The 26,048-nt window shown below is 44.4% G+C and overlaps 1 protein-coding gene across 2 annotated transcripts in view; it reads right to left on the reverse strand.

Moving 5' to 3' along the window:
• ZNRF2 (zinc and ring finger 2) overlaps positions 1-26,048 on the reverse strand; it is a 90,706-nt gene that overhangs the window by 10,987 nt on the left and 53,671 nt on the right. For both annotated transcript variants that reach the window (XM_030551065.1, XM_030551064.1), the window contains exon 2: positions 23,474-23,569. In XM_030551065.1, coding sequence (XP_030406925.1) covers positions 23,474-23,569 — 96 coding nt within the window. The remainder of the gene's footprint in view (positions 1-23,473; positions 23,570-26,048) is intronic.

Genomic DNA, 26,048 nt, shown 5'->3' on the forward strand with positions numbered 1-26,048 from the left:
AACTTCATATTTAACTTATATAAAGAGATGAAATGTAGTCAAATTAGCAAAACTGGGTAAACCATAAAGAATGGAAAAAAAACCTCATGCCTTGATTTAGTCAGAATTCCCAACTGTCCCCATTATAGACAACCACCCAGGGTACCAGCCCTAGATCACTCCAGATGGAAGTCAGTTTAAGGTCCATTTAACACTGATTTTTAAATGCATTTGTCACGAAACATTGGCTAAATAAGATTTTGCTAATCCACTGGTAGTGTGCAGCAGCTAGTTACATTTCTCATGTTTCCCTGGCAGTGGATAGAGTCAAATGATTCCTGCTGTCCCCCCTCCCCCTGCAGCCTCAGCTCACTGTGCTGGCAGGGTGGCTGGCTCAGGCCAGGCAGTGTAGCTCAGGGGATTTACACATGTGAACACAGGGTGCCCTAGCACGGGGCCCCCAGGGCCATGCACTCTGTCAGCTCAGCACCAGCGCACCCCCCGTGGGGGGGAGGGACTGCACTGTGGGGGTAGGAGAGCAGGCAGGTGGTACGGATGGTGGGAGCGTGGCCCGAGGACTGAGGGGGAGCACCAGGCAGCTATGCAGCCGACCAGAGAGAAGCTGCGCTTTAAAAGGGTGAAACCGCCGCGTCTCTCCGGCTACGCACTGCCCCCTGCTCCTCCTGAGTCTCCGCCCATGTTCGAGGGCCAGCAGTCCGAAAGAAGTGGGCAGGGGTGGGTAGAGGGGGGCAGGAGGGTGGGTTAGCGGCGGGCATCCCGGGAGGAGGCAGTTAGGGAACAGGGATGGGGGGGTGGGGTGGGAGGTGAGTGGTGGGGTCCCCAGGGTGTGGTGGTCAGGGGACAAGGAGCAGGGGGGATTGGATGGGTCGGAGATCTGAGGGGGACAGTCAAGGGGTGGGAAATGGAGGTGGGCAGATAGGTGCATGACCAGGGTGTTTGGGGTGGCACAGCCTTTCTACCCGGCCCGTCCATACTGTTTCGCAACCCCCAATGTGGCCCTTGGGCCAAAAGGTTTCCCACTCCTGTGTTAGACTCCTACTAGCCAGAGAGTCTGATATAAAAGATGGAGCACTCAAGCAGGGTTTGGTGTTTCTTACCATGATATGCCCCAAGTCTCCATCCTTATATTTATCTACCTCTGGCTAACAGGATTAGTATTCAACTAGTAGGTACATGGTAGATTTTTCTAAAATCTTATCTTGAGATTCATGGAGTACAGTTTACACACCATACCGTACTTAGACTAAAATATATAGTACTGGATGAAGGTACAACCATCACAGCAAGTTTTCACACATTTTTATCGATTTAAAAAAAACCACCACAGCTTTTTTGAAAGTCTTTAAAAAAACTCCCCAGATAAAATTATATTAAATTATATGTACACAATTATATATATTAAATTAAAATAGTTACAAGCAGAGACTGAAATATTTATACACCACCAACTAGCCCAAGGACTAAAGCTTACCACAAGGGTGAAAAAATACCTGATGAACTGCTTCTCCGAAGGCCAGGTCTACCCAAATTCAAACAAACGAGCTGTGTATTGTGCTTTTAATTAGAACACTGACACTCAAGTTATTTAATCAAATCAAGTAATTTGCTACCAAGGCTGACCAAATAGTACAGAAAGAACATTATTCTACTGTTCTAGAAATACAATTGAAAATTTTTCAAAATAATCTATTATTCACTGAATAGTATGTGACCACTCTCAGATTAGTTGACCACCACAAATAAGTATTGCCAAAGCAACATACGTGGTAAAAATTCTTTAAATTAGTATTTAATAAATACATTCATCAGTCTATGTTATTACATATTCTGGCTTGTTATTTTCCCCCATTCCCACTTCACTATTTCTCCTCTCCCTTTCCTACAGAAGATCAGGATGTGTCTTTACCGAACCTTGCCCATCCAGCAACAAAACAAAGATCTGATTATTTGCTGTTCATAGGATTCTCTAAGTATCAGTAGCAAAAAATGAGACCAGTCAGTTTGTCACTCCAATGCAGACTGCTTCTGCTCTTAGCTTGCCAACAATGTTGCCTTCTGCAGTCTTAGGAAGGCAAGGGCTAAAATAGTTACATTTAGTTCACATTTGTAACATTTTCTTCAAAAGTAGGAGACTGGGAAGCTTTTTTTAAATGAAAACCTACATTCTGCAACAGGTACTGGCTCTTATTCAGGACGCTGACCACAGGCAAGTGGAATTTTCAAGCCTGGATATCAATTCCTTCTGCTAAAATCCCCTATAAACTACTGCATGTATTGAACCACAAGGGAATTCTATATTAATGCTACATTAGTAAATCTAGAATTCAGAGTTAAGGTTGCTTGCAAAACTTAACTTTCCCCCTTCCTGCATCCTTTAACAGCCTACCACTAACATCGCCATGGTACCAAAACATATTCACAGTGTCCTTTTCAGACATTTCATAATGCACCACATAACATATCACCTGTCCTTGCTATTTCAGCCCATACTCTAACGAACAAGCTGCATTTGGAGCCACCTACCAAGATACAAAATTCTCATTCTGTAATGAACCTGCTACAAACAGTTTGACATTTACCAATGCCTATCAAATACCTGTCCCTCCCTCTCCTCTATCTATTCCCATTATAGTAGAGATATTTTATATCCACCATCTAAGTAGTGTCCCTCAAAACCATCACGAACACATTACAATTTTCTATGTGGAGTACAAACACTATACCTATGTTTCCCTCTCCATGTTGTTCCGATACCAACATATAAGCAGATATCCACCATAACTAACGTACACTTCACAAACACTGGTTACCATAGTCAGTTCTGCAACCTCATTCTCACAACAAAACATATAACTTTACCATACTACATATAGAGCAAAGATGGAAAAATTTGAAAAAGTATTGAAATAGCAGAGAAGCTAATCTACATGCATACTAAGAGGAAAAGGTAGAGAAAAGACGTTACTCACCTTTGTAAACTGTTGTTCTTCGAGATGTTTGCTCACATCCATTCCAGTTAGGTGTGCGCGCCGCGCGTGCACGTTCGTCGGAAACTTTTTACCCTAGCAACTCCAGTGGGCCGCAGGTCGCCCCCTGAGTGGCGCCGCAATGGCGCCCAATATATATCCCTGCCGGCCCGCCCGCGTCCTCAGTTCCTTCTTGCCGCTACTCCGACAGTGGGGAAGGAGGGCGGGTGTGAGATGGATGTGACAACACATCTCGAAGAACAACAGTTACAAGGTGAGTAACCGTCTTTTCTTCTTCGAGTGATTGCTCACATCCATTCCAGTTAGGGTGACTCCCAGCCATACTAGGCGGTGGGGGTCGGAGTGAGAAGTCGCGGCACGGAGCACTGCAGTTCCGAAGGCCGCATCCTCCCTCGACTGCTGGACCAGGGCGTAGTGGGAAGCAAAGGTGTGGACTGATGACCAGGTCGCTGCCCGACAGATTTCCTGGATGGGCACGCGGGCGAGGAAAGCCAGCGACGACGCCTGCGCCCTGGTAGAATGCGCAGTCACACGGCCCGTAGGGACATGGGCCAAGTCATAACAGGTCCTGATACAGGACGTAACCCAAGAGGATACCCTCTGGGAGGAGATAGGAAGCCCTTTCATATGATCTGCTACCGCCACGAAAAGCTGGGGGGATTTTCGGAAGGGCTTAGTCCTCTCTATGTAGAACGCGAGAGCCCTACGGACATCCAGCGAGTGGAGCTGCTGCTCCCTGCCTGAGGAGTGAGGTTTTGGGAAAAAAAACGGAAGGAAAATCTCTTGGTTGACGTGGAAGGCTGAGACCACCTTGGGCAGAAAAGCAGGGTGTGGTCTCAGCTGCACCTTGTCCTTGTGGAAGACCGTATATGGGGGGTCTACCACAAGAGCTCGGAGCTCCGACACCCGTCTAGCTGAGGTGATAGCCACTAGAAAGGCAGTTTTCCAAGAGAGGTAGAGCAGGGAGCAAGTAGCTAACGGCTCAAAGGGGGGCCCCATGAGCCGGGACAACACCAGGTTAAGATCCCAGGTTGGAGCAGGGGGACGGACGTTAGGGAATAAACGTTCCAGCCCTTTAAGGAATCTCGACACCGTCGGGTGAGAAAAAACGGAGCGACCGTCCGCACCCGGGTGAAAGGTGGAGATAGCTGCTAGGTGGACTCGCAACGACGATAAGGCCAGACCTTGCCCTTTGAGGGACCAAACGTAGTCTAAGATTTCGGTTATCGAAACTTCCATAGGGCGGAGATTTCTCTCTACGCACCAACAGGAGAAGCGCTTCCATTTCGCCGAATATGTGGCTCTTGTGGACGGTTTCCTGCTGCTCAAGAGCACCTCTCTCACAGGCGTGGAGCAGCGCAGCTCGGAACCAGTCAGCCACGCAGGAGCCACGCCGCTAGGTGCAGCGACTGCAGGTCTGGGTGACAGAGGGTCCCGTGGTCCTGGGTAATCAGGTCCGGATGAAGAGGCAGGGGAACTGGGTCGGCTATGGCCAAGTCCAGCAGCATGGTGTACCAGTGCTGCCTGGGCCATGCCGGGGCCACCATGATCACGAGAGCCCTGTCTCTGCGCACCTTCAGGAGGACCTTGTGGACCAGAGGGAACGGAGGAAACGCATAGTACAGGTGGGTCGACCACTGGATGAGGAAGGCATCCGCTATCGACCCCGGCTCCCTGCCCTGAAAGGAGCAGAACGCTTGGCACTTCCTGTTCCCCTTGGACGCGAAGAGGTCCACCCGGGGATAACCCCACCTCCGGAAAATGGAGAGAGCGACGTCCGGGCGAAGGGACCACTCGTGTGACAGGAAGGATCTGCTCAATCGATCCGCCAGTGTGTTCCGTACTCCAGGGAGGAAGGAAGCCCTGAGGTGAATGGAGTGGGCTACGCAAAAGTCCCAGAGTCGTATCGCCTCGTGGCACAGGGAGGAGGATCTGGTGCCGCCCTGCTTGTTGATATAGTACATGGTCGTTGTGTTGTCCGTGAACACGGCGACACAACGACCCTGAAGCTGATGACAGAACGCTTGACAAGCAAGGCGGACCGCTCTCAACTCCCGCATGTTGATGTGTAGCCCCACCTCCTCCTGGGACCACAGGCCCTGTGTCCGCAGGGCCCCTAGGTGGGCCCCCCAGCCTAGATCTGAGGCATCCGTTGTCAGGGATACCGAGGGCTGAGAGGGGTGGAAGGGAAGACCCGCACATAATACGGACTGGTCTAACCACCAGCCGAGAGAATCTAAGACCTTCTGGGGGATTGTGACTAACATGTCTAACGGTTGCCTTGCCGGCCTGTAATGACTGATAAGCCACAGCTGGAGAGGCCTCATGTGGAGCCGAGCGTAGTCGGTCACAAAGGTGCACGCCGCCATGTGGCCTAACAGGGTTAGACATGTCCTCACTGACGTCAATGGGGCTGACCGCAAACGTTGAACGATCGCCGCCATGGTCTGGAACCGTTGCAGAGGCAGCGAGGCCCTGCCCACAGTGGCGTCCAGGACGGCCCCGATAAATTCCACCTTCTGCGTGGGCCTCAGGGTGGACTTGTCTGTGTTTATCAAGAGGCCCAGACTTGCAAACATGCCGGTGATCACACGGACATGGCTGTTGACTTGCTGTTCCGACGTGCCCCGAATCAACCAGTCGTCCAGATAAGGGAACACGTGGACACGGTTGCGCCGAAGATGCGCCACGACAACTGCCATGCATTTTGTAAACACCCTCGGGGCCGTGGACAGGCCGAATGGGAGGACTGCAAATTGATAATGAAGAGCCCCCACAACGAAGCGGAGAAAGCGTCTGTGGCGCGGCCAAATGGCAATGTGGAAATACGCGTCCTGCATGTCGAGGGCGGTGTACCAGTCTCCCGGATCCAGGGATGGAATAATGGTTCCCAGGGATACCATGCGGAACTTCAACTTCACGAGGTATTTGTTGAGTTCTCGCAGGTCGAGGATAGGCCTGAGGCCCCCCTTGGCCTTGGGGATCAGAAAGTAGTGGGAATAAAACCCCTTGCCTTTCTCGTTTTCCGGAACCGCCTCTATAGCTCCTTTGCTGAGGAGCGTCTGCACCTCCTGCCGAAGGAATTGCTCGTGAGAGGGGTCCCTGAAGAGGGACGAGGAAGGAGGGCAGGAAGGAGGAAATGAAACAAACTGCAGGCGGTATCCCGTCTGCACCATGCTTAAGACCCAGCGGTCCGATGTTATTTGGGACCACGCCGGGAGGAAAAACGAAAGGCGGTTGGAAAACGGGGGGGAAGGATCCATAGGGGAAACTGTTACCGCGCCCTCGGGCGCACCTTCAAAATGAAGGCTTAGGACCAGGCGGGGGTTTTGAGGAGCCTTGGTTCTGCCCCCCTTGGTTCCCCGACTGCCTGCGCCTTCCGTTCCTGCCGCGGCGCCTGTAAAGGTCCTGCCGCTGGCGGAACTGGGAAAACGGCCTACGTTGTTGCTGTTGTTGCGACCTAAAGGGTCTACGCTGCGTCACGTGGGTGTGCATCCCGAGGGACCGCATAATGACCCGGTTGTCTTTTAGACTCTTGAGTCTGGGGTCTGTCTTATCAGAAAACAGGCCCTGGCCTTCGAAAGGAAGGTCCTGTATAGTATGCTGGAGCTCCGGCGGAAGGCCGGAAACCTGCAGCCAGGAGATGCGACGCATCGTAACTCCTGATGCGAGGGTACGGGCAGCCGAGTCCGCAGCGTCCAAGGAGGCTTGTAAGGCCGTGCGTGCGACCTTCTTGCCTTCGTCCAAGATGGCCGTAAACTCTTGGCGAGCATCCTGTGGCAGCAGCTCCTTAAATTTGTCCACTGCCACCCAGGAATTAAAGGCATATCTGCTCAGCAGGGCCTGCTGGTTGGAGACCCTGAGCTGCAGCGCCCCAGCCGAATACACCTTACGGCCAAGGAGGTCCATCCGCCTGGCTTCTCTGGATTTGGGGGCTGGAGCCTCCTGGCCGTGACGCTCCCTATCGTTCACTGATTGCACCACCAGTGAACCCGGAGTCGGGTGTACATGGAGATATTCGTATCCCCTAGAAGGGGCCATGTACTTCCTCTCGACTCCTTTTGCTGTCGGAGGGATGGAGGCCGGGGACTGCCAGATGGTATTGGCGTTGGCCTGGATGGTCCGTATGAAGGGTAGGGCGACCCTGGTGGGAGCATCAGAAGAGAGGATGGTTACAATTGGATCCTCTATCTCCGAGACCTCCTCTGCCTGCAAACTCAGATTTTGAGCCAATCGCCTGAGGTGGTCTTGGTGCGCCCTGAGATCCAGCGGGGGGGGGACTGTTGGAGGAGGTACCCGCCACCGCCTCATCCGGGGAGGAGGATGATGAGACCCCAGGCACGAGAGTGTCTAACTGAGGGTCTTCCTCAGCCCTCGCCTCTGCCTCCGGAGCCGCAGCGGAGTCCTGCTGCTTGGACCCTTCCTCCCCTTCCGGGGAGGGAGGGGGGCGAGACAACGAGGCTTCAGGGGCCCTACGCTCCGCAGTCGCCGGTCTAGCAGGGAGCTGCTGGGGGCCCTTGGCCTGATGGTATGCCCAGGGTGTCCAGAATCCCCACTGTTGTGGGCCTTGGTCCTGCAGCGGCGGATCACCGAACAGCGCCGCCTGCCGGTCGGTGCCCAGCGCATACCCGCTGTCCGTCTGGGAAGATACGGACGGCTGTCTCGAGGGCCATGGTGGGGCCGACCCTGGATGGTAAGGGTCTGCGCGGGCCGGCACGGAGGATCGTCTCGGTGCCGGGGACCGGTGCCGGGAGTCATATCGGTGCCGGGATCAGGATCGGGACCGGGATCTGTCACGGTGCCGGGATCCTGATCGGTACCGGGCGCCGCTTCGGTGCCGGGACCTGCCACCAGCTCGGTGCCGGGAGGTCGACCGGGACCTACCACCAGCTCGGTGCCGGGAGGTCGACCGGTGCGGCGAGTAGCGTCAGGACCTGCTCCTGGAATCGCGGTGCCGGTGTCGACGACTGGAGCCTGACCGCGACCGTCTCGATGCCGACCGGTGCCGCGAGTGCGACCGGTACCGCTGAGGGGAGCGGTGCCGGGACTGCGAGCGGCGTCGGGATCTGGAGCGCCCAAGACGTCGGGACCTGGATCGTGAACGACTGTCTCTGGGCGGTGCCAACATCATGGGCTTGCCTCTGGACACGACCCGCACCGGAGGTACCGGGGGTGGCAGCCGAGTGGGCTCAGTCAGGGCAATAAGGTCCCGAGCCGAGGCGAAGGTCTCCGGTGTGGACGGGACCACTATCTCAACCCCAGATCTCATGGGGGAGCTTGGCGGTACCGGACTCAACGGACCCGCCGGGCCCGGAGTCAACGGTGCTGACGGTGCCGGCGGCGCCACGGCCGATGTCGAGGCTGGGTGCTCTAGCCGGGTCTGCCTGGCCGGAGTATCAGACTTCGACGGCCTTGGCTCTGACTCCAGTGCCGGAGAGGGTCGGTGCCGAGGAGTCTTCTCGGTGCCGGAGCGATCCGGTGCCGGTGCCAATACCACGGCCTGCGAAGCCGTCGGGTCAAGTGCCGCCTCCATTAGGAGAGTTCGGAGCCTTTGATCCCTCTCCTTCTTTGTCCTCGGCTTAAAAGCCTTACAGATGCGGCACTTGTCGGATCTGTGCGATTCCCCGAGGCACTTCAGGCACGCTTCGTGGGGATCGCTGGTAGGCATGGGCTTCTTGCAGGCCGCACACTGCTTGAAGCCCGGCGAAACAGGCATGAGCCTGGCGCCGGGTGCCGGGAAGGGCTAAGCCCCCGGCGAAGAACTACTTAACAACTATTTAACTTAACTATCTACTTAACAAACTAATTAACAACTATAATGGAACTAGAGATGAACGATAGATAAACGATAGATAACTAGGAGAGCTAGGGACGTGGAGGACAGCTATGCCGCGCTCCACAGTTCCAACGACCGACACAGCGGTAAGAAGGAACTGAGGAGCGGGCGGGCCGCAGGATATATATATGGGGGGCGCCATGCGCGCCACTCCCAGGGGGGCGACCTGCCGGCCCACTGGAGTTGCTAGGGTAAAAAGTTTTCCGACGAACGTGCACAGCACGGCGCGCACACCTAACTGGAATGGATGTGACAATCACTCGAAGAAGAAGGTTATTTGTGAACACTTAATTCTGCATTTGCAGACTGTCAAAATTTTATTTAAAAGTTGTTTTGGAGAATGCAAACTTCACACATGAAAAATGTACTCAGAAATCAATCCTGAGAAATAAGTAAGTTCCGCTCTTTTGGACACACATGACATTGTCAGTAAAAAATATCAGTATTATAATAAAAACAAAAAAAGCACAAAGTAGTAAATATTTTATAATTAATTATTCAAGTGGGATCAACTAAAGTCTAAAGCTCTAGACATCTTGATCTAATTCTAAATTGGATTAGCCCTGTTGAATAATTTGAACAGGCAGAGATTTTGTATACCATTGGGTACGTTCTGTGGTAATTATATAAGTCACATTACCGAGACCAGATTCAAAAATCTACTTATAAATTGTGTCCACTACTTTGAATAACATTTCAACAAAGTGCAATTTTGCAAAGACCATTTAAGTCAAAGTCTTATACTTAACTTTCATGCAGCCAAAGATGCAAAATTAAATACGAATTGCCATCTCTAAATAAATACCTCTACTGTAATGTAGTCACACAATATGGTAAACGCAAACAGCAAAAAATAATAATCTATATTTTCAAGAGAAAATATATTGGTTTTATAAAGACATCCAAGGAAATTCCATGCTTTACTTCATATGGGAACAGTCACCATCAGACCAGCACCAAAACAAACTCTTTTACAGCTGTTAAAAGACAGACACTATAACTTGATAGAGAAATATCAGCATTTTACCTGAAAAAAATCGGGGTTTTTTGGTTCTTAACCCTCAATGTAGCAGTAGAAAACAAAGGCAGTTCAAATGTGGCACTTTCCTGGAAAATCAAGAGTGACAATATGTTTTTCTCAATAACAGTTCAGTGGCAATTATGTATGGAATACAGTTTTAGACCAACGGTAGTTGTCTTTCAATACTTATTTAAAGAGACTGCAATTTCGATCTTTATCCTCTATCCTAAGAGTTGAAATACTGACTTATTTAAACTAAACTTCATCTTCTGTGCTCTTAACAGGACAAGAGTAGGCAAAAATGGCTCATGAATCAACATGTTAAGGAGTTTACTGTAGTAAAATATAACTAGTTATCTACCTACAAAAGACAATCCAAAAGGTTGAAGACAAAGTTTGTGTAGGAGATCCATTGTTCATTAAATGATATAGTTGCTAATTTATAGAAATGGTGTGATCCAACGGCAGTCAGCAATGAGAGTTTGCTTACCTACATATATAAACAGGTAAACTACATCCAAAAACTACAAATGAAAAATTAAAGAAAACCTGAGAACATTTAAGTTATTGATTTTATTCTATGAAACCATCATGACTAGAAATCCATGGTGGTGGTATGAAGAAGCAGAGAAAACAGCTACCACCTCTTCTCAATTCACTTTTTACCTTGGGATGGACCTGAATTTATATTTTTAGTTTCGTTAAACTAAAATTTAAGATTGAGGAACAACCAGAAGAACGGAGTATTGGATACAAGGGAATAAAACATAACTCCTTCGCTAAAGAAAAACAGTTTGAGAGAACTGCTCTATAGGGAACACATGGCCCAAAACTCAAATTAAGCCAGGCTTCATCTCTTGTGAGGAATGATCCAGGTTGTTCTACACAGGTGGGAATTTGTGAACATCTGCTCATGCTATTGCCCTGTTTCCAACTTCTGTTGAGCTGATCTGCCTGCAGGTTTAGGTACCCTGGGATGTTAAGTCCTCTCAGGGTAGCCAATGGTCTATTTTTAGGTAAGTGGAACAGAAAAAATTGTGTGAGAGAGACACTCCTATCAGTTCTCATACCATCACCACCACCACACTGTTGGTCCCGATGAAGACATGATGACACAAGCTGGATTTCTTCCTGGTAGCACTACCAGTGGATGGACTTGGCCTCCAGCTCATGATTTGGAGGGTTCTGCTCCTTGCCTGCCTATAATCCCTGGTCAAGTTCTTCCATTGAACAGGCCCCATCCTAGCTGAATTGGTTCATATCTATGGTTAGGCTGATTCCAAGGGTAGCATGGTTCCGGAAGGGGTATCCCTTGGGATACTGTAACTATTCATCCATCAGACTGATTTCCTTACTATTCCTGGAAGATGGACTCTGAAGTCTTAAGTTCTATCCTACCAATGAGAGAATCTAGATGAGAAACCAATGCAGAGTTCTTGAGTGGGACTGGGCACATTGTACTAAGCCCTAGCATGACATTGGTGCACCTATGATGGAGTGCATGTCAGGAATAAAAGTCTGTTATGGGGAAAAAGAAATCATAAGAGCCTTTATCCTTAGAAGCTTCTCCTGGAATCTTGAATACTCTGACAGTATGGAGGGAAGAGGGGGCAAACTGTAGGGATGAAAAATATCTAATCTGGAGGTGTGCCTTAGTTCCATGTCTTCTCCTCTACCAAGTCCTCTTGCTAGTCTCAGAAACTGAAGCACAGCAAGCTTGCCTAGTTCTTTTCCACTTTCAGAAATTTACCAGATGACTGAGGCATCTCTGCATAAGCCTGGAATGGGGTTGGATTTCATGTAGTGTCAGTACACTCAGGCTACACTATATAAGGTGCAAGTGCAGGTTGCAGTCGGGGGATTACTTCCATTTTCTAATCTAATTCATGATTATCAACAGAAAGCTAAAATCAAAAGGCACAGTCTCTCCCTGAAAAACTTTTTTTCCTGGCATCAGTGATTAGGCAGACAGCATAACGGAGGAAACTGAGGTGGAGATGCTTGTGCCAGAAATCTTTGCATATGGATTCCATATCTTTTGCAAGATTCCCAGGAGACAGAAGTAGGCTGAGAATGTGCACTAGTGGCAGTCATGGTGCTAGAATTATGTTTTGCAAGGACAGTTTGGATTGAAGCAAGAATCTGAAAAATTATGGCAGTGAAGCAGTCACTACAAAACATTTCCTCAAAATTATTTCTTCTGCTCAAGGCAAACGACATGCAAACTACTCCTATTCCCAAACACAATCACCTTGGATATATAACTTAATTCAAAGTACACACTTCAAATAAGGCAAAACCCCCTCAGAACCTTAAATTATAAAGCGAATGTAAAAATGCTGATTTATACTGGCCTGCTTTACATCAACTCAATCTACTGTAGTCCTCTACACTAATGGTGAATAGCTCTAGCAATTCTAGCAGTGACAATGACCCAGTGATTTCCCCTACACCATAAAGCCAGAGACACAAAACGTATTCCAGTTCTTTGATTTCAAAAGTAATTTTCAAAGTTTCTATTACCAATCTAGGAGAAACAGCAGCAATGACCTACATAATCAGGACCACTAACAAACATGTGAAGCAAGCACTGTAAATCAACCCATAGACTTAAAATATGTTGAAAGTATTTGAACAATTTTGAGCAAAATTCATAATTCACATACTGTTTGCTGACAAATAGCTAAATAAATGATTTGCTATGGATAGTTCACTCAACTATTCAAAACTCAGAAGGGCTTATATGATTAAATGAGATATTTTGAAGAAAGCAATCTCCTCTAATCCAAGGTTAGGATATGAAATTTCATGCCAATTTTTGTTAAATTAATAAAGGTATCAGAGGAATGCAGGGTTAAAATGAGTCTTTGAATGGAAACTGTCCTACAGCCTTAACTATGAAGTTAATGAGTTTCCATAATGTTAATATCATTCAATTGTAACATTTCCCATTACTATGAATGTAGCAGGGCAGTATTTCATATTTCAGTTTTGTACTAGTACTGTAGGTTCACTTCCTTAGGAGAAAAAAATATAGCCAAGACACACTGACAATTATGCAAATCTTACAAGAAGAAATAATTCCATTACTGGCAAGACATTAACCTAATACTACCACCATGTCACTATATAATCACCAAGTAGACAGTTTTAAAACTATTGCAGGATCATTGGATCCAATTGCAAATAATACATACAGCTGGTAAATATCTCCTATGTAAAGACCAAGGATAATCCCTGATTTATATATGAAAGGACTTCGCTCTCACTACAACATGTTCTTAATTTATTTTGGGACAGTGGTTAAAAAAATTACTATCAAAATCCCCTTTAAAAAAAAAAGTATGGACTTCTGCATTGAAGATTTGGTAGTAAAAGAACAGCAAGATATTCAAATAATTGAAAGTGCAACAGATTTTGAACTGATGCTTTCATCTGAGGAGAAAAAATATCTAACTCTAGTTTAGACAAAGCCCTTCAATATTCTACACATGAAGGGAATTCTCTGACAGGAGAAAACTCTAAATATGAGCAAAAACTCTTCTAGTGAGGATACTGCGGTTCCAGTATAAGTGGAAGACCACTAACTTAGATTTATTGTTCAATTTAAACAAAACTAAACACCTAGAATTTACTTTTTAAATCTATAGTTTTAAAATACTGCTGCATCAAAATCCAGACACATGGACAATGTTCCTAGAACTGAGAGACTGAGTGAAAGGAAAAAGATATGTTGATGGATATAGTCTCCACAGATTGACTCCACAAAATAAGTCACTTCCCTTCTGACAAAATGCTAAAATCTCCAGTGTTTTAGGAATATCAAATTTAAATGCTGCAGAAATGACCTGAAAGACAAGGAACAATGTCTGCCCTGTAGCAAAAGTCCCAGCAGTCACAAAACTGCAGCAGTTGCAGACACGATTTATGACATCCTCGGAATGACCTCTCAAAGCTAAAGACTGATTAAGTGTAGGACATGGTAGGTAGTTCCTATCCAAGTGGATCACATGACGCAGTGTGTAATGAGTTTGCATTTGCTACTGGGCATGTATATAGCATTTCAAGTTTCTGCAGCTCACTACCAAGCACTTTCATCATATAAAAGCAGTGCAATGGATGCACGCATATAAAAAGGAATGCAGTGGAAGATAAATATTTTCTCTAACCTGCTTTTAATGACTTTTTTCTGAAACAAAAAAAATTCTGGACTACCTTACAGGTATATCCTTAGTTTTGAAGGGCATTTAGATACTACAATGATGAAAATATTTACCTTTGGTACTTCCTTTTATGGTCAGTATCAACACAAGATAAGAAGATATGATTACGTATGACAAATAAGCTTAGAAACAGTGTATGAAGGGAAGAAGGAAGAACTCATGGAATTTTAGTTACTTAATATATGAATGACTTTTCCTCTAAAACTTTCAGCAATATGTATATCAGGTTTTATTGGTTCTACACGCTCTTTCAAAAACCTTGATTGATTTGTCCCTTGCAGATCATTACTGTGGGATGGGTTTAAAGGGAATTACAGCTGGTTGAGAAAATGCCAATGGTCAGCCCTCAGCATTCCATGTGAATAACAAAAGACAAAAATGGTCAAGAATAAGACATTTTTATGTAGATTTTTTTTTAGACAAGTTCTTTTGTACCTATATGGAAACTACACGGCCTTCCTTACCCACAGGTAGACAAAATACCAATTCTAAAGACTTAGAACCTAAGAACAGACATACTGGGTCAGCCCAATGATTCATCTAGCCCAGTATCCAGTCTTCTGACAACAGCAAGCACCAGATGCTTCAGAGGGAATTAACAGAACAGAGCAATTTTGAGTGCTCCATCCAGTCATCCAGTCCCAATTCTGGCAGTGGGAAATTTAGAGATATGCGGAGCATGGGGTTGTGCCCCTGACCATCTTGGCTGATAGAATAAGGCTTTTGTTAACCTAGCTACCACTGCTTGGGAAGGCTGAGTTCCTACCAAAACAGAAAAACCCCTTCAGTCAATGTAGTATGCGTCCACATTATGGGCTTCCTATGGCATAGTTATACCATATATATGCCACTATAGCACCCATAGTGTAAGCATGGTCTTATGCCATCTAACACAGAGGTTCTCAAACTGTGGTCCGCGGACCACGAGTGGTCCGCAAGCTCCATTCAAGTGGTTCATGGATAGTTCCCTCTAAGATGTGCGCCTGGGCAACCGCACATGAGACAATGAAGGGCCACCCACCTAATTAGTTGAGTTGCACAGGCGTGGCTACAGTAATTAGGTGCCTGGACCCTGGAAAAGATGCACATGTAAGATGAGGTGGTGGCCTCAGAGGGAATAAAGGGCAGGTAGGAGGGGGCAGTAGGGCAGAAGAGGGAATGGGGAGAATTTGGAACATGCAGGACTGCTGCAGTCAGAGAAAGAGGCAGCTTTCCCCAGCTCCAGGGCTGTGGCCGCCAGGGAGAGATAGCCTTCTTCCCAGCCTCAGCTCCTTGGCAAGGGACAGACCCTCCTCTTTCTCAACCCCAAGGAAGAAAGGGTAAATCCATTGCATTAGAAAGGAAGACTACTGATATCAAAATATGATTAGTGTGCTTTTATTTGTAGAACAAAAAAAGTTTATATTAAAATATTTTTTTTAAAAATTGAGTTTTTATCCCAAGTGCTTTACAATAGTTAGCTAATGGTACAAACAATATTTGGAAAGATCATTAAGTGGTCCGCTGAGACCCTCAGCAATTTTCAAGTGGTCCGTGAAAAACAGTTTGAGAACCACTGATCTGGGGGCTACATCCATCAACGGCTATTAACCAAGATGGTCAGAGAAAGCAACCCCATGCTCCGATTGTCCCTAAACATCCAACTACCAGAAGCTAGGACTGGATGACAAGGGATGGATCACTCGAAACTGCCCTATTCTGTTCATTCCCTCTGGCCACTGTCAAGGATTCTGAGCTAAATGGAATGGCTGTTCTTATGTCTAAGTTGTGGTGCAGGCCTCTCCAGCCTCCAGAACATCCCAGGATTTGGAGAGCACAAACAGGGCTTAAAGCCACCTTAGTCCCCACTCTCTCCAGTCAGAGTTCTGTGCTGTGCCTCTTGGGAAGAAAGACTCTCACCCAAACAATTTAGGCAATATTTTTGATTGCTCGCTGAGAACAAGTCTCTTGAAGTAGCAGCTTGACAGCCAACCTGGAGACACACCAGGATCATGGCTTTCTGCATTCCACTTCATTTCTATCCCTTCTTGAGGAACTGGTACACACAACTTGCAAGTATTATAGATTAAAATAGAAATGCAGTGGAGGAGTTTCTTTAAAGGACATATTCCAACGTACTGACTATGTCTAGCATCCAGGAACATTTCTTTTGAGACTGACCAAAACTGATCTCTCTTTTCCTCACCTTCAGAAATGCAGAATCAGTGGAGGGGTTTTGGGTTTGTTTGTTTTTGATTGTTAGTGGTGGTGAATTATTAAGCAATGGCATTTTCATCCAAACAGCTGCTTAACTCACTTAATTAAGCCTACACCTAAATGACTGTATGCATCCCATTGGCAGGTCTATCAAGAGAGCCTTAAAAGCAGCAAAGAATCCTGTGGCACCTTATAGACTAACAGACGTTTTGGAGCATGAGCTTTCGTGGGTGAATACCCACTTCCTCAGATGCAAGTTATTCACCCACGAAAGCTCATGCTCCAAAACGTCTGTTAGTCTATAAGGTGCCACAGGATTCTTTGCTGCTTTTACAGATCCAGACTAACACGGCTACCCTCTGATACAAGAGAGCCTTAGAGGCTGAATCAACACCTCCAGCAACACATACCTTCTCAACAGCTTATTGAAACAACTTTGCAAAATCTTTCTGTCAAACAGCCATAAGGCAGTAAGCCCATCTTTTTTCGAAAAGTGATTTTTCAAAATCCCAAGTATTTGGATAAAAGAATAAAAGCAGTAGCTTATTTAGTGCTTTAATTTTGTGTAGTTGTTTATACCAGCCCCAACTCCCTCGTTGCTAGTCAACACAGCATTAAGAGTGTATGTTAATGAAAATGAATAATTAAACTGATCAAGATGCTGATTACTTTTAATTCATACAGCAGGTTTATTATGGAGTTTCAACTCAGGATTCTGACACAGTAACCCTCTTACATATAGGCCTGAACATAATCAAAAGTCAGTTCTACTTCTCTTGCTCTCCATGTGTCTGGGTCAATACAGAATAGTAAGAAAAATGAGGATGTATAATTGAAGCATTTTCCCCCTCCACTCTGCTTTCTTCTATTGATAATTAAGATCAGTTGTACTGCTATGGCTCAAGTCACTTGGAATGCTGCTGTATAATATTGAGCCATGTGTATGCTCTGTTTGGGTCAAACACCACCACAACTGATGTAATAAGAGAATATTGACCTTTATTTTCCTGGTTTTCCATCAAATATTTTGTTACTTTAATCTTCTACTTTAATTTTCGAGATTGTTTAATATAAAAGCAGTAGCCACATACTATCTTATGATTTAGAAAAGACCTGAATTGATTTGAAATATAAATCCAAAAAGCCATAGGCAATGCTATATTGTTGACATAGTTTAACTGTAGAAATGTCTCTTTGGATGATAGGGCTCAAAATTTCACTTATTTTTATAGCTGAACAAATGAATATCAACAAAGTTACCTTGCACAAGAAAATGTTCAACACTAAGGTCTGGTCTACACTGGGGGTGGGGAGGTGTCAATCTAAGATACGCTACTTCAGCTACAAGAACAGATCTCTTAGATCCAATTAAAATTACTTCACGTCCTCACAGTGCTGGATCGACGGCCGCAGCTCCCCTGTTGACTTTGCTTCTGCCTCTCGCACTGCTGGAGTTCAGCAGTTGACAGGAGAGCGATCAGGGATCGATTTATCATGTCTACACTATACATGATAAATCGATCCCCGATAGATCGATTGCTACCTGCTGATCTGGCGGTAGTGTAGACATACCCTAAGTTTACACACTAAATGCCTTGATATTCTCCCTTTAAAATTACACTAACAATTAGTCAGTCTACGCAAAAACTTTACTACCTTGAAAAATTTCTCTCCGACAGTGAGAGAGGCTGACACATTTTGGTTTCATCTAACTTAGACTGACAGGAAGGAGGAAGAGCAAGAGAAAGACTACAACTTCCGAGAGGAAAACCAGCTGTAGAAACAGAGGACTTCTTAAAATCTTTAGATACTCTAAGAAATAAAGAGGACTAGAAGTCTAACATGATAACAAGGATTATTTCAAAACAGAATAAGGTTGCAAGGTTTGTCAAAAAAGCGATCAATTTCTCTGAGATGGAATCTAAAACTAGTTCAGTGCCACAGAGATGTTTCTTTTACCACTCCTTTTACTTATTTTTTTTCCCTTCAATGGCTTTTGAAAAATATTCTGCATGGATTGCACACACAGTTTATGCTCATTCATGTATATCACTCTCTAAAGCACCTACACTTTAATATTACCAGAAAGATAAGAGGTTCTGCAGAGCAGTCTTCCCTTCCATGTCCATGCTTCTGCAAGAGCACAAAGGCAACACAATAAGGTGATCCGAGTTCTAACCCACAAAACATGGTCACCATTAAGACTAAGTCCTGGTATGTTTTTTATTAAAGTAAGGATTTTTGGAGAAACGGGGAGTGAATGTGCACTACTCTAGAAATTAGCTGGCAACTTCATCCTCATGTGAGGAAGGAGGATATCTTGTGGACAGAAGCAGCTGGATGTTGTCCCAGCTTCTGGTATCTTTCCCCAATCTGAACCTTAGAGTCCAAAAGTTGGGGTACCAGCATGAATTCCCCTAAGCTTAATTACCAGCTTAGATCTGATATACTGCCACCACCCAAAAATATATATAGTGTTTTGGGGCACTCTGGTCCCCCAAAAAACCTTCCCTGGGGACCCCAAGACCCAAATTCCTTGAGTCTTACAACACAGGGGAGTAAACCATTTCCCTCTCCTTCTCTTCCCCTCCAGGTGTTCCCTCCCTGGGCTCCTGGAGAGAGAGAGAGAGATTCAAGCTCCGTGAATCTAAAACAAAGGGATTCCACCCTTTTCCCCTCCCTACTCCTTCCCTGTTAAGTACAGACTCAATTCCCTTGAGCCTCAACAAGGGGAGAAAATCAGACAAGTCTTAAAGGCAAAACTTTTAATAAAAAGAAAGAAAAAAATAAAAAAAAGTTATCTCTGCAATTTAGATGGTAAAAGTTACAGGGTCTGTCAGCTTATAGGAACTGGAGAAAAAGCCTCCTTCAACAGAAATACAATTTAAAATACTTTCAGCCAAATACACATTAGAACTCTACACATTTGCAAATAAAGAAAACCAATTATAAAGACTAAACCGCCTTTCTACTTGCACTTACTACTTGAATAGAAAATTAGAGCCTGTAGTACGTCCAGTCCCTCTCAGATCCCAGAGAGAACAAAGCCAAACCCAAAAAACACAAAGACTTCCCTCCACTGAGATTTGAAAATATCTTGTTTCCTGATTGGCCCTCTGGTCAGGTGTCCGGTTCACTGTTTGTTAACCCTTTACAGGTAAAAGAGACATTAACCCTTAACTATCTGTTTATGACAGAGGAAGGAGAATATCTTGTGGACAGAAGCAGTTGGATGTTGTCCCAGCTTCATCAGAGTCTGCCGGGCAAACATGACTCTTGGTCTCTACCATGGCATAGAGTAAAGGTTCTCAAAGTGTGGTCCGCATATAGTTACCTCTAAGGTGCACGCCTGGGCGGCCGCACATGAAAAAATGAAGGGCCGTCCACCTAGTTAGTGGAGCTGCGTAGGAGTGGGGTTCTCCCAATATATTGCTCCTGCCCATCCACACTGTAAAGGAGTTGTGGGCTTTTTTCTGTAAACCACACCTTTTACTAATACTCAGAAGTCACCCATTAAGGCCCCAACCAACATTCTGAACTAGGGAGGATGATGGGAGGTACCAGTGTGGCTACGCAATGGTTCTGGAGAGGCAAAACACTTTCTGAAAACCCAGTTAGTTAATTTAATAAGTAACTTTGCCTTCAGCGTCATCACTTTGACTCTGTAGGTCCCCATAGTATGGAGGCAAGCTACTAGAGATAACCCACTAAGAAGAGAATACTACTACTTAAGCAATCCTCACTCAAACCCAGGGGCATGGACAAGGGGGAGAGCAAGCAGGGGCATAGCCCCGTTCCCTCTCCCTCCCTTCCCCCCAATAATCAGCAGGAGCTGACAGCTGCTCCAACCCTGGGGCTATGGCGGCACAGAATGTGCCCTCCAAAAGTGGTCAAATTTAAATTCCTGAGCATGCCCCTGCTCAAACCCAACAGCTGACTGTATCTGAACCAATAGTACTGCATGGCAGGAGTATGGACAGAACACCAAAGAAATAGCTCTGCAAACAATCAGATGGTTACATAACATAAGCAAGTTGTTGTAAATGGCTTTGCCCACAGTGGAGTAAGTGCTTCCCTTTCTGGAACCAAGATTCCTGCTATATTGTATCAGATTAAAGTGCACATCTTGAGCCAATAACCTTGATTGAAAATTGCTAGATTCTTCTAAACCTACGATTCTAGAAATCAAAGTGATCGCAAAGGTCATCTTCTAGTCTAACCCTCTGCCAAGATGCAGGATTTGTTGAGTCCACGTCATATAAGACAGACGGTGATCCAGTCTCCTTTTGAAAAGCTCCAGTGAAGCAGCTTTCAAAAGCTCCCCAGGCAGTCTGTTCTATTGTCCTACTGTTCTTACAGTTAGAAAGCTTTTCTTGAGATTTAACCCAAACCTGCTATGCTGTAGTTTGAACCCCTTGCTCCATGTCCTGGCCTCTGTGGCAAGAGAGAACAACTTTTCTCCATCTTTTTTGTGGCATCCTTCCAAGTATCTGAGAACTGCTATCATGTCCCCCCTTACTCTCCTCTTTTCCAAACTAAACATACCCAGTTCCTTCAGGCTTTGTTCATAGGGCTTGTATTCCATCTCTTTGATCATCTTTGTCACTGGCCTCTGGATCCTTTCCAGTTTCTCTACATCCTTTCTATATATTGGTGACCGACACTGGGCACAGTACTCCAGCTAAGGCCTAACCAGCACCATGTAGAGTGGTACGATCACCTCCAATGACTTGAATCCTATGCCTCTGTTAATGCAACCTAAAACTGCATTTGCTTTTTTTGCAACAGCATTGCAATGCTGACTCATGTTGAGGCTATGATCCATCACAACTCCCAGATCCTTCTCAGCAGTATTGAACAAGTTGTTCTAATCTAGGAGATATGGAAAAGATAATTCTAGAGAAATAAAAAGGGCGCTTCTTACATCCCAGATACAGTAAAGCAACACAATCTCCCCTAGCAGGTCATGTAATCTTGGAAAGAATAAGGACAAGATGTACCAATTTATATGAAATATCAACTGTCAGCAACTGTCAACCTGAAATTAGGGCAGAAGAACATGTGAAGCAATCAACTACCAGATTTTGTTGTTCATGGACACTCCTTGCTGAAGTTCTAACTGCCAAAAATGCCATAGCCAAAGAAAAGTGGTAGAGAAAGAAACTAGTTCAAAAAAGAGACTTATTTTTGTTAAATCCAGGTTAACAGTTCAACAGATTTATGAATTTGCTGGGGGCGGGAGGGGCAGGGGGAGTGGATATAAATTTACCACACTCTTCAAAAAAAAAATGCTGCTAGATATCCTCGAGTTGAAGTAAGCAATCTTCACACATTTACAATATCAGAAGGAACAAGTAATCGAGAATTAAATGAACTGATCACATAAAAGAGTTCACTTCTTTAGTGGCCGTCCATTTCTTAAACTGCTTATACTTCCAGTGTAAGACTGCCTTTGTTTTCCCTGAGAGAGAGAATTTGGAGAAAAGAGAAGGAAGAATAGATGTTTTTCTTGTCATCTTTAGTAGGTTTCTAAAATAACCATTGGCTGTCATAAGGAAACATTCTGCTCCCTTTGGATGGATTTTGTCAAGGCAGCAATGGTTAAATATGGGAAGCAGAGGAAAACATACAAAAATACCTTTCCAGAAGCAATTTGATGAACATTAAGCTGTACCCAGGAAAAAATTACAACAGCAATGTAAAGGCAGGAAAGCAAATTCCATTACTTACACTTCCTTTAAACTCATTATAATAAATAAATAAAAATCACACTTATAACCCTTCGTAATCAAGTCCAAAACGGCAGACTTCTGATGTCCATCTAATTAAGTGGAATGCATTATTTCAGAGTGAAAAAGTTCTAAAGAACAATTAAATCAAGCCAATCCAATGCTTACAATTTACAGTAAAAAGTGACAAAGAGTCCTATGGCACCTTATAGACTAACAGACGTATTGGAGCATAAGCTTTTGTGGGTGAATACCCACTTCGTCAGATGCATGCTCCAATATGTCTGTTAGTCTATAACGTGCCACAGGACTCTGTCACTTTTTACAGATCCAGACTAACACTGCTACCCTCTGATAAGTTACAGTAGAACCCCAGAGTTAAGAGCTGACCAGTCAACCACGACCTCATTTGGAACTGGGCAGCAGCAGAGACAAAAAAAAAGTAAAATACAGTTCAGTATTGGTTTAAACGTAAACTACTAAAAAATAACGGGAAAGCAGTAAAGTAAAGTTTCAAAGATGTATAAATCAATGTTCAGTTGTCAACTTTTGAAAAAAAACATAACATTTTGTTCAGAGTTACAAAAAAACCTCCTTTTCCGAGATGTACATAACTCTGAGGTTCTATTGTACAGAGAAACCTGGCATATTCCTTCACCAATCCTTATAACCACAAGGTGGATTACTATAATCTTTTTGGCTAGACAATCAGCTGCTGAGCATATGCATGTGCCTCTGGGCAAGGACAAGAGGCTTCAGACAGTCTGCAAGCAGTGTGCGCGTACCAGCTACTCATTCATATGGTTCAGTTGCGGTCAGAATTCTCCACAGCCTGTTTCCTCCCTGCCAGCTTCCCTCCTGCTCCACTCTGACTACTGCCCAACTGCTTTACTCTCTCCTAATTGGGATAGATAGCCCATTCTTCTCTATTGCTCAGCAGCATCCCCCAGCACAATTCCAAGGTTTCCAAACAAATTGATTCCATCACCCACTTTCCTTGAGCCACACCCTTCAGAAAGCTTCAAAACCTTCCCTTCCTGAACAGTCTTCCTTTATGCTATCAGCTGTACTACTCTGTGATGTTGTCTAATTAAAATACACCAATGTAAATCATTACTGCTACCACTGTTATATACTTGCAACGAAACTTATAAAAAGATTAACTCATGGCCAGAAAGGGTTAAACAGCTTGCAGGCTGAATGACCCAGAGCCAACCTTTAAAGTCATGTTAGAAAGGTATGCAAATGGTAATTAGGGCCACTCATGTTAGGTAGGCTAGAACTCTGAAATGCAAACCTGTATCGTTAGAAGTGATACTACTTATGTGCATCTTAGAAGCAGTGTAGTTGTAGCATTCATGTCTAATACACACACACACACACGAACGATCAGAAGAGCTTCTCAACAGCTAAAATAAAAGAATGTTTATCCCAGTAAACAGTTAAAATGAAGAATAAATATTGAGTTACTTCTTACTTACCATTGTAGGTTATCCTTGGCTTCGTTAAACACATCACAAGATGCAAATCCATTTCATCTGAAGATACAAACTTTGAACATACAGGGCACTTGAATCCTATTAAAAAAATAAATATATAAATATATAGAGCTACTATATATTTGTACTGGATACAGAATTTTACATACAATAATTTTACACACAATAAAACAAAAAGTGAACCAGTAGCTTTTATGGATGCAACAGAAACAATATGTCTGACATTTATACAGTTCCCTGGATTCTGAAAAATCTCAAAGAACATGGGTGTTCAAACAGAACACTATTTTTGGAAGGCAGTTTTGCACTCTGTGAAACGGACCCTATTATATCAGCCTCACACTTCATGTGTGCTTTTTCATGGCAATGCTTTGCAGGTGCAAATCCTGCAAGCACAAAATTGTGCTTCAAAGAAAGCCCTCGGGCCCTGTGAGAAAATCAAGCCCCAAAGGTATTTAATCTTTACCTATAATGTATTTGAGTCTTCACCTACCACAGACATACTGCTGGAATGGAACATACAGTTGTTTAATAACTCAGAGCAACTTTTAAAACAGTTTAGGACAGTAAGTGGAGAATATCTTAACCAACTGACATGGCTATGGGAATTAAAAAAGGTAGAACATAGTCATTAAAATTTGAATTTGGGCAGGAGTTCTGAGTTAATACCTTCATTCTTAACAAAGAATGCTATGAAACCTTTAGTGATCACAAGCAATTACGAACACTAGACTGCAGGTTCAATACTATCACATCTCCTAATACCACATACTGGGACACAGATTTAATATTAACTCAGAGGTGTCAGCTCACCTACTGAATCACTGACATGACTTCCTGCAGCAGTTTTAATTTGATTTCTCTCATTGAAATACTAACCAGACATGACCCTGCTTAGCTTGTGAGATCACAGCCCAAACTGATTTGAGGTAAGGAATAATTAGGTAGTCTGGACTCTGATGCAATGCCATAATGGTGTATGATACTTTGCTTAATGCTGTAATATCTGTGATTATCAATGACAGTGGCCTTCTAATTAAAGAACAAGGTTGGCGGGTCAAGTCTTGGAACCCACATCCCAAGGAAAATTCAAGTGGCAGACTGCTTTTGATCAATGGAATTGGTTTGCTTTCCACTGGTGCATAAGCTGCCTCAAAGAAAAAATGCTCATCTTAAGGTCTAACAGCTTGCTAATGAGTATAACACACAGCAAAAAATGTGAACCTAAAACATTCAAAGCTAGCCTTCAGCAATCATCCTCTGCTAATAGCGTAAGAGGAATAGGAAGATGAAGAAAAAACTACAGTGGAGAGCAATTATGGAGGTGGGTACAGTTAAAACACAGAGGCTCCCATCTCCATGTCCAGCTGAACATGGAATTGCTCATCTTAGAAAAAAAGACAAGTGAGGGAGGATAAGATAAAAGGTCTATATAGTCATGAATGGTGCGGAGAAAATGAATAGGGAAGTGTGATTTACCCCTTCACATAAACAAGGAACAGACATCAACCAATGAAATTAATTGGCAGCAGGTTTAAAACAAACAAAAGCAAGTACTTCTTCACACAATGCACAAACTGTGGAACTCGTTGCCAGGGGATGTTGTGAAACCCTGAAGCATGAGTTAAAAAAAGAATTAGATAAGTTCACAGAGGACAGGTACATTAATGGCTATTAGCCAAGATGGTCAGGGATGTAACCCCATGCTCTGGGTGTCCCTAAACCTCTTACTGCCAGAAGCTGTGACTGGATGACAGGGGATGGAAGCCTTGATAACTTGCCCTATTCTGTTCATTCCCTCTGAAGCATCTGGCATTGGCCAATGTCAGAAGACAGATCACTGGGCTAGACCAATGTGGCTGTTCTTAGAAAGGATGCTCCCAGGCTTTTTGCAATATTATTCCTCAGTAGTTCTATCTCTAGCACTAAATCATCCATAAGGCACAGAAGTCAGTCGAGGATATCAAATTACTTGATGCCACACTTTTAAGCAAATAATTCCTATAAGCTTTGATCTGTTAAAAATTACACAGATATGGAGTCAACTTTTCAAAACACATTATTTACTTCCAATCTTGTGCAATGGATTTCTTCCCACTGTTAATTTCCTCTTCATACAAAAAAAACTATAAATTTTTGGTGCAAGATAAAAGGAGGCAAAGATTAAAATTGAAGACAAATAAGTAACTGTTGATGGGTGTGATGAGTTCAGAACACCAAAGACTGAACAGCTTTCAGAAAGTGATCATGTCAAGTCTCTTCAGTCTTGTGATTTCACACAACAGGAAGTGTTCTCTACCAAGTGATGTTTATAAATATGTACTGAGCACCTCTCTTCAGCCACTAACCAATCTGAAATGGTCTGGCTTTCAACTTTTCTAGACTACTGTTCCCTTTTCAGAAGTCTGATGTGTCTTGCCTACCCCCAGGTTTCACCTCTTTGAAAAACTTCTTGCTTACAAAAATCAAACATAAAACTACAAAAGTACCCCAGTACGCTATTACTGAAAATTGCTTACTTTCTAATTATCATATAATTATAAATCAACTGGAATAT

This window comes from Gopherus evgoodei, chromosome 2 (assembly GCF_007399415.2).
Source record: "Gopherus evgoodei ecotype Sinaloan lineage chromosome 2, rGopEvg1_v1.p, whole genome shotgun sequence".
NCBI lineage: Eukaryota > Metazoa > Chordata > Testudines > Testudinidae > Gopherus > Gopherus evgoodei.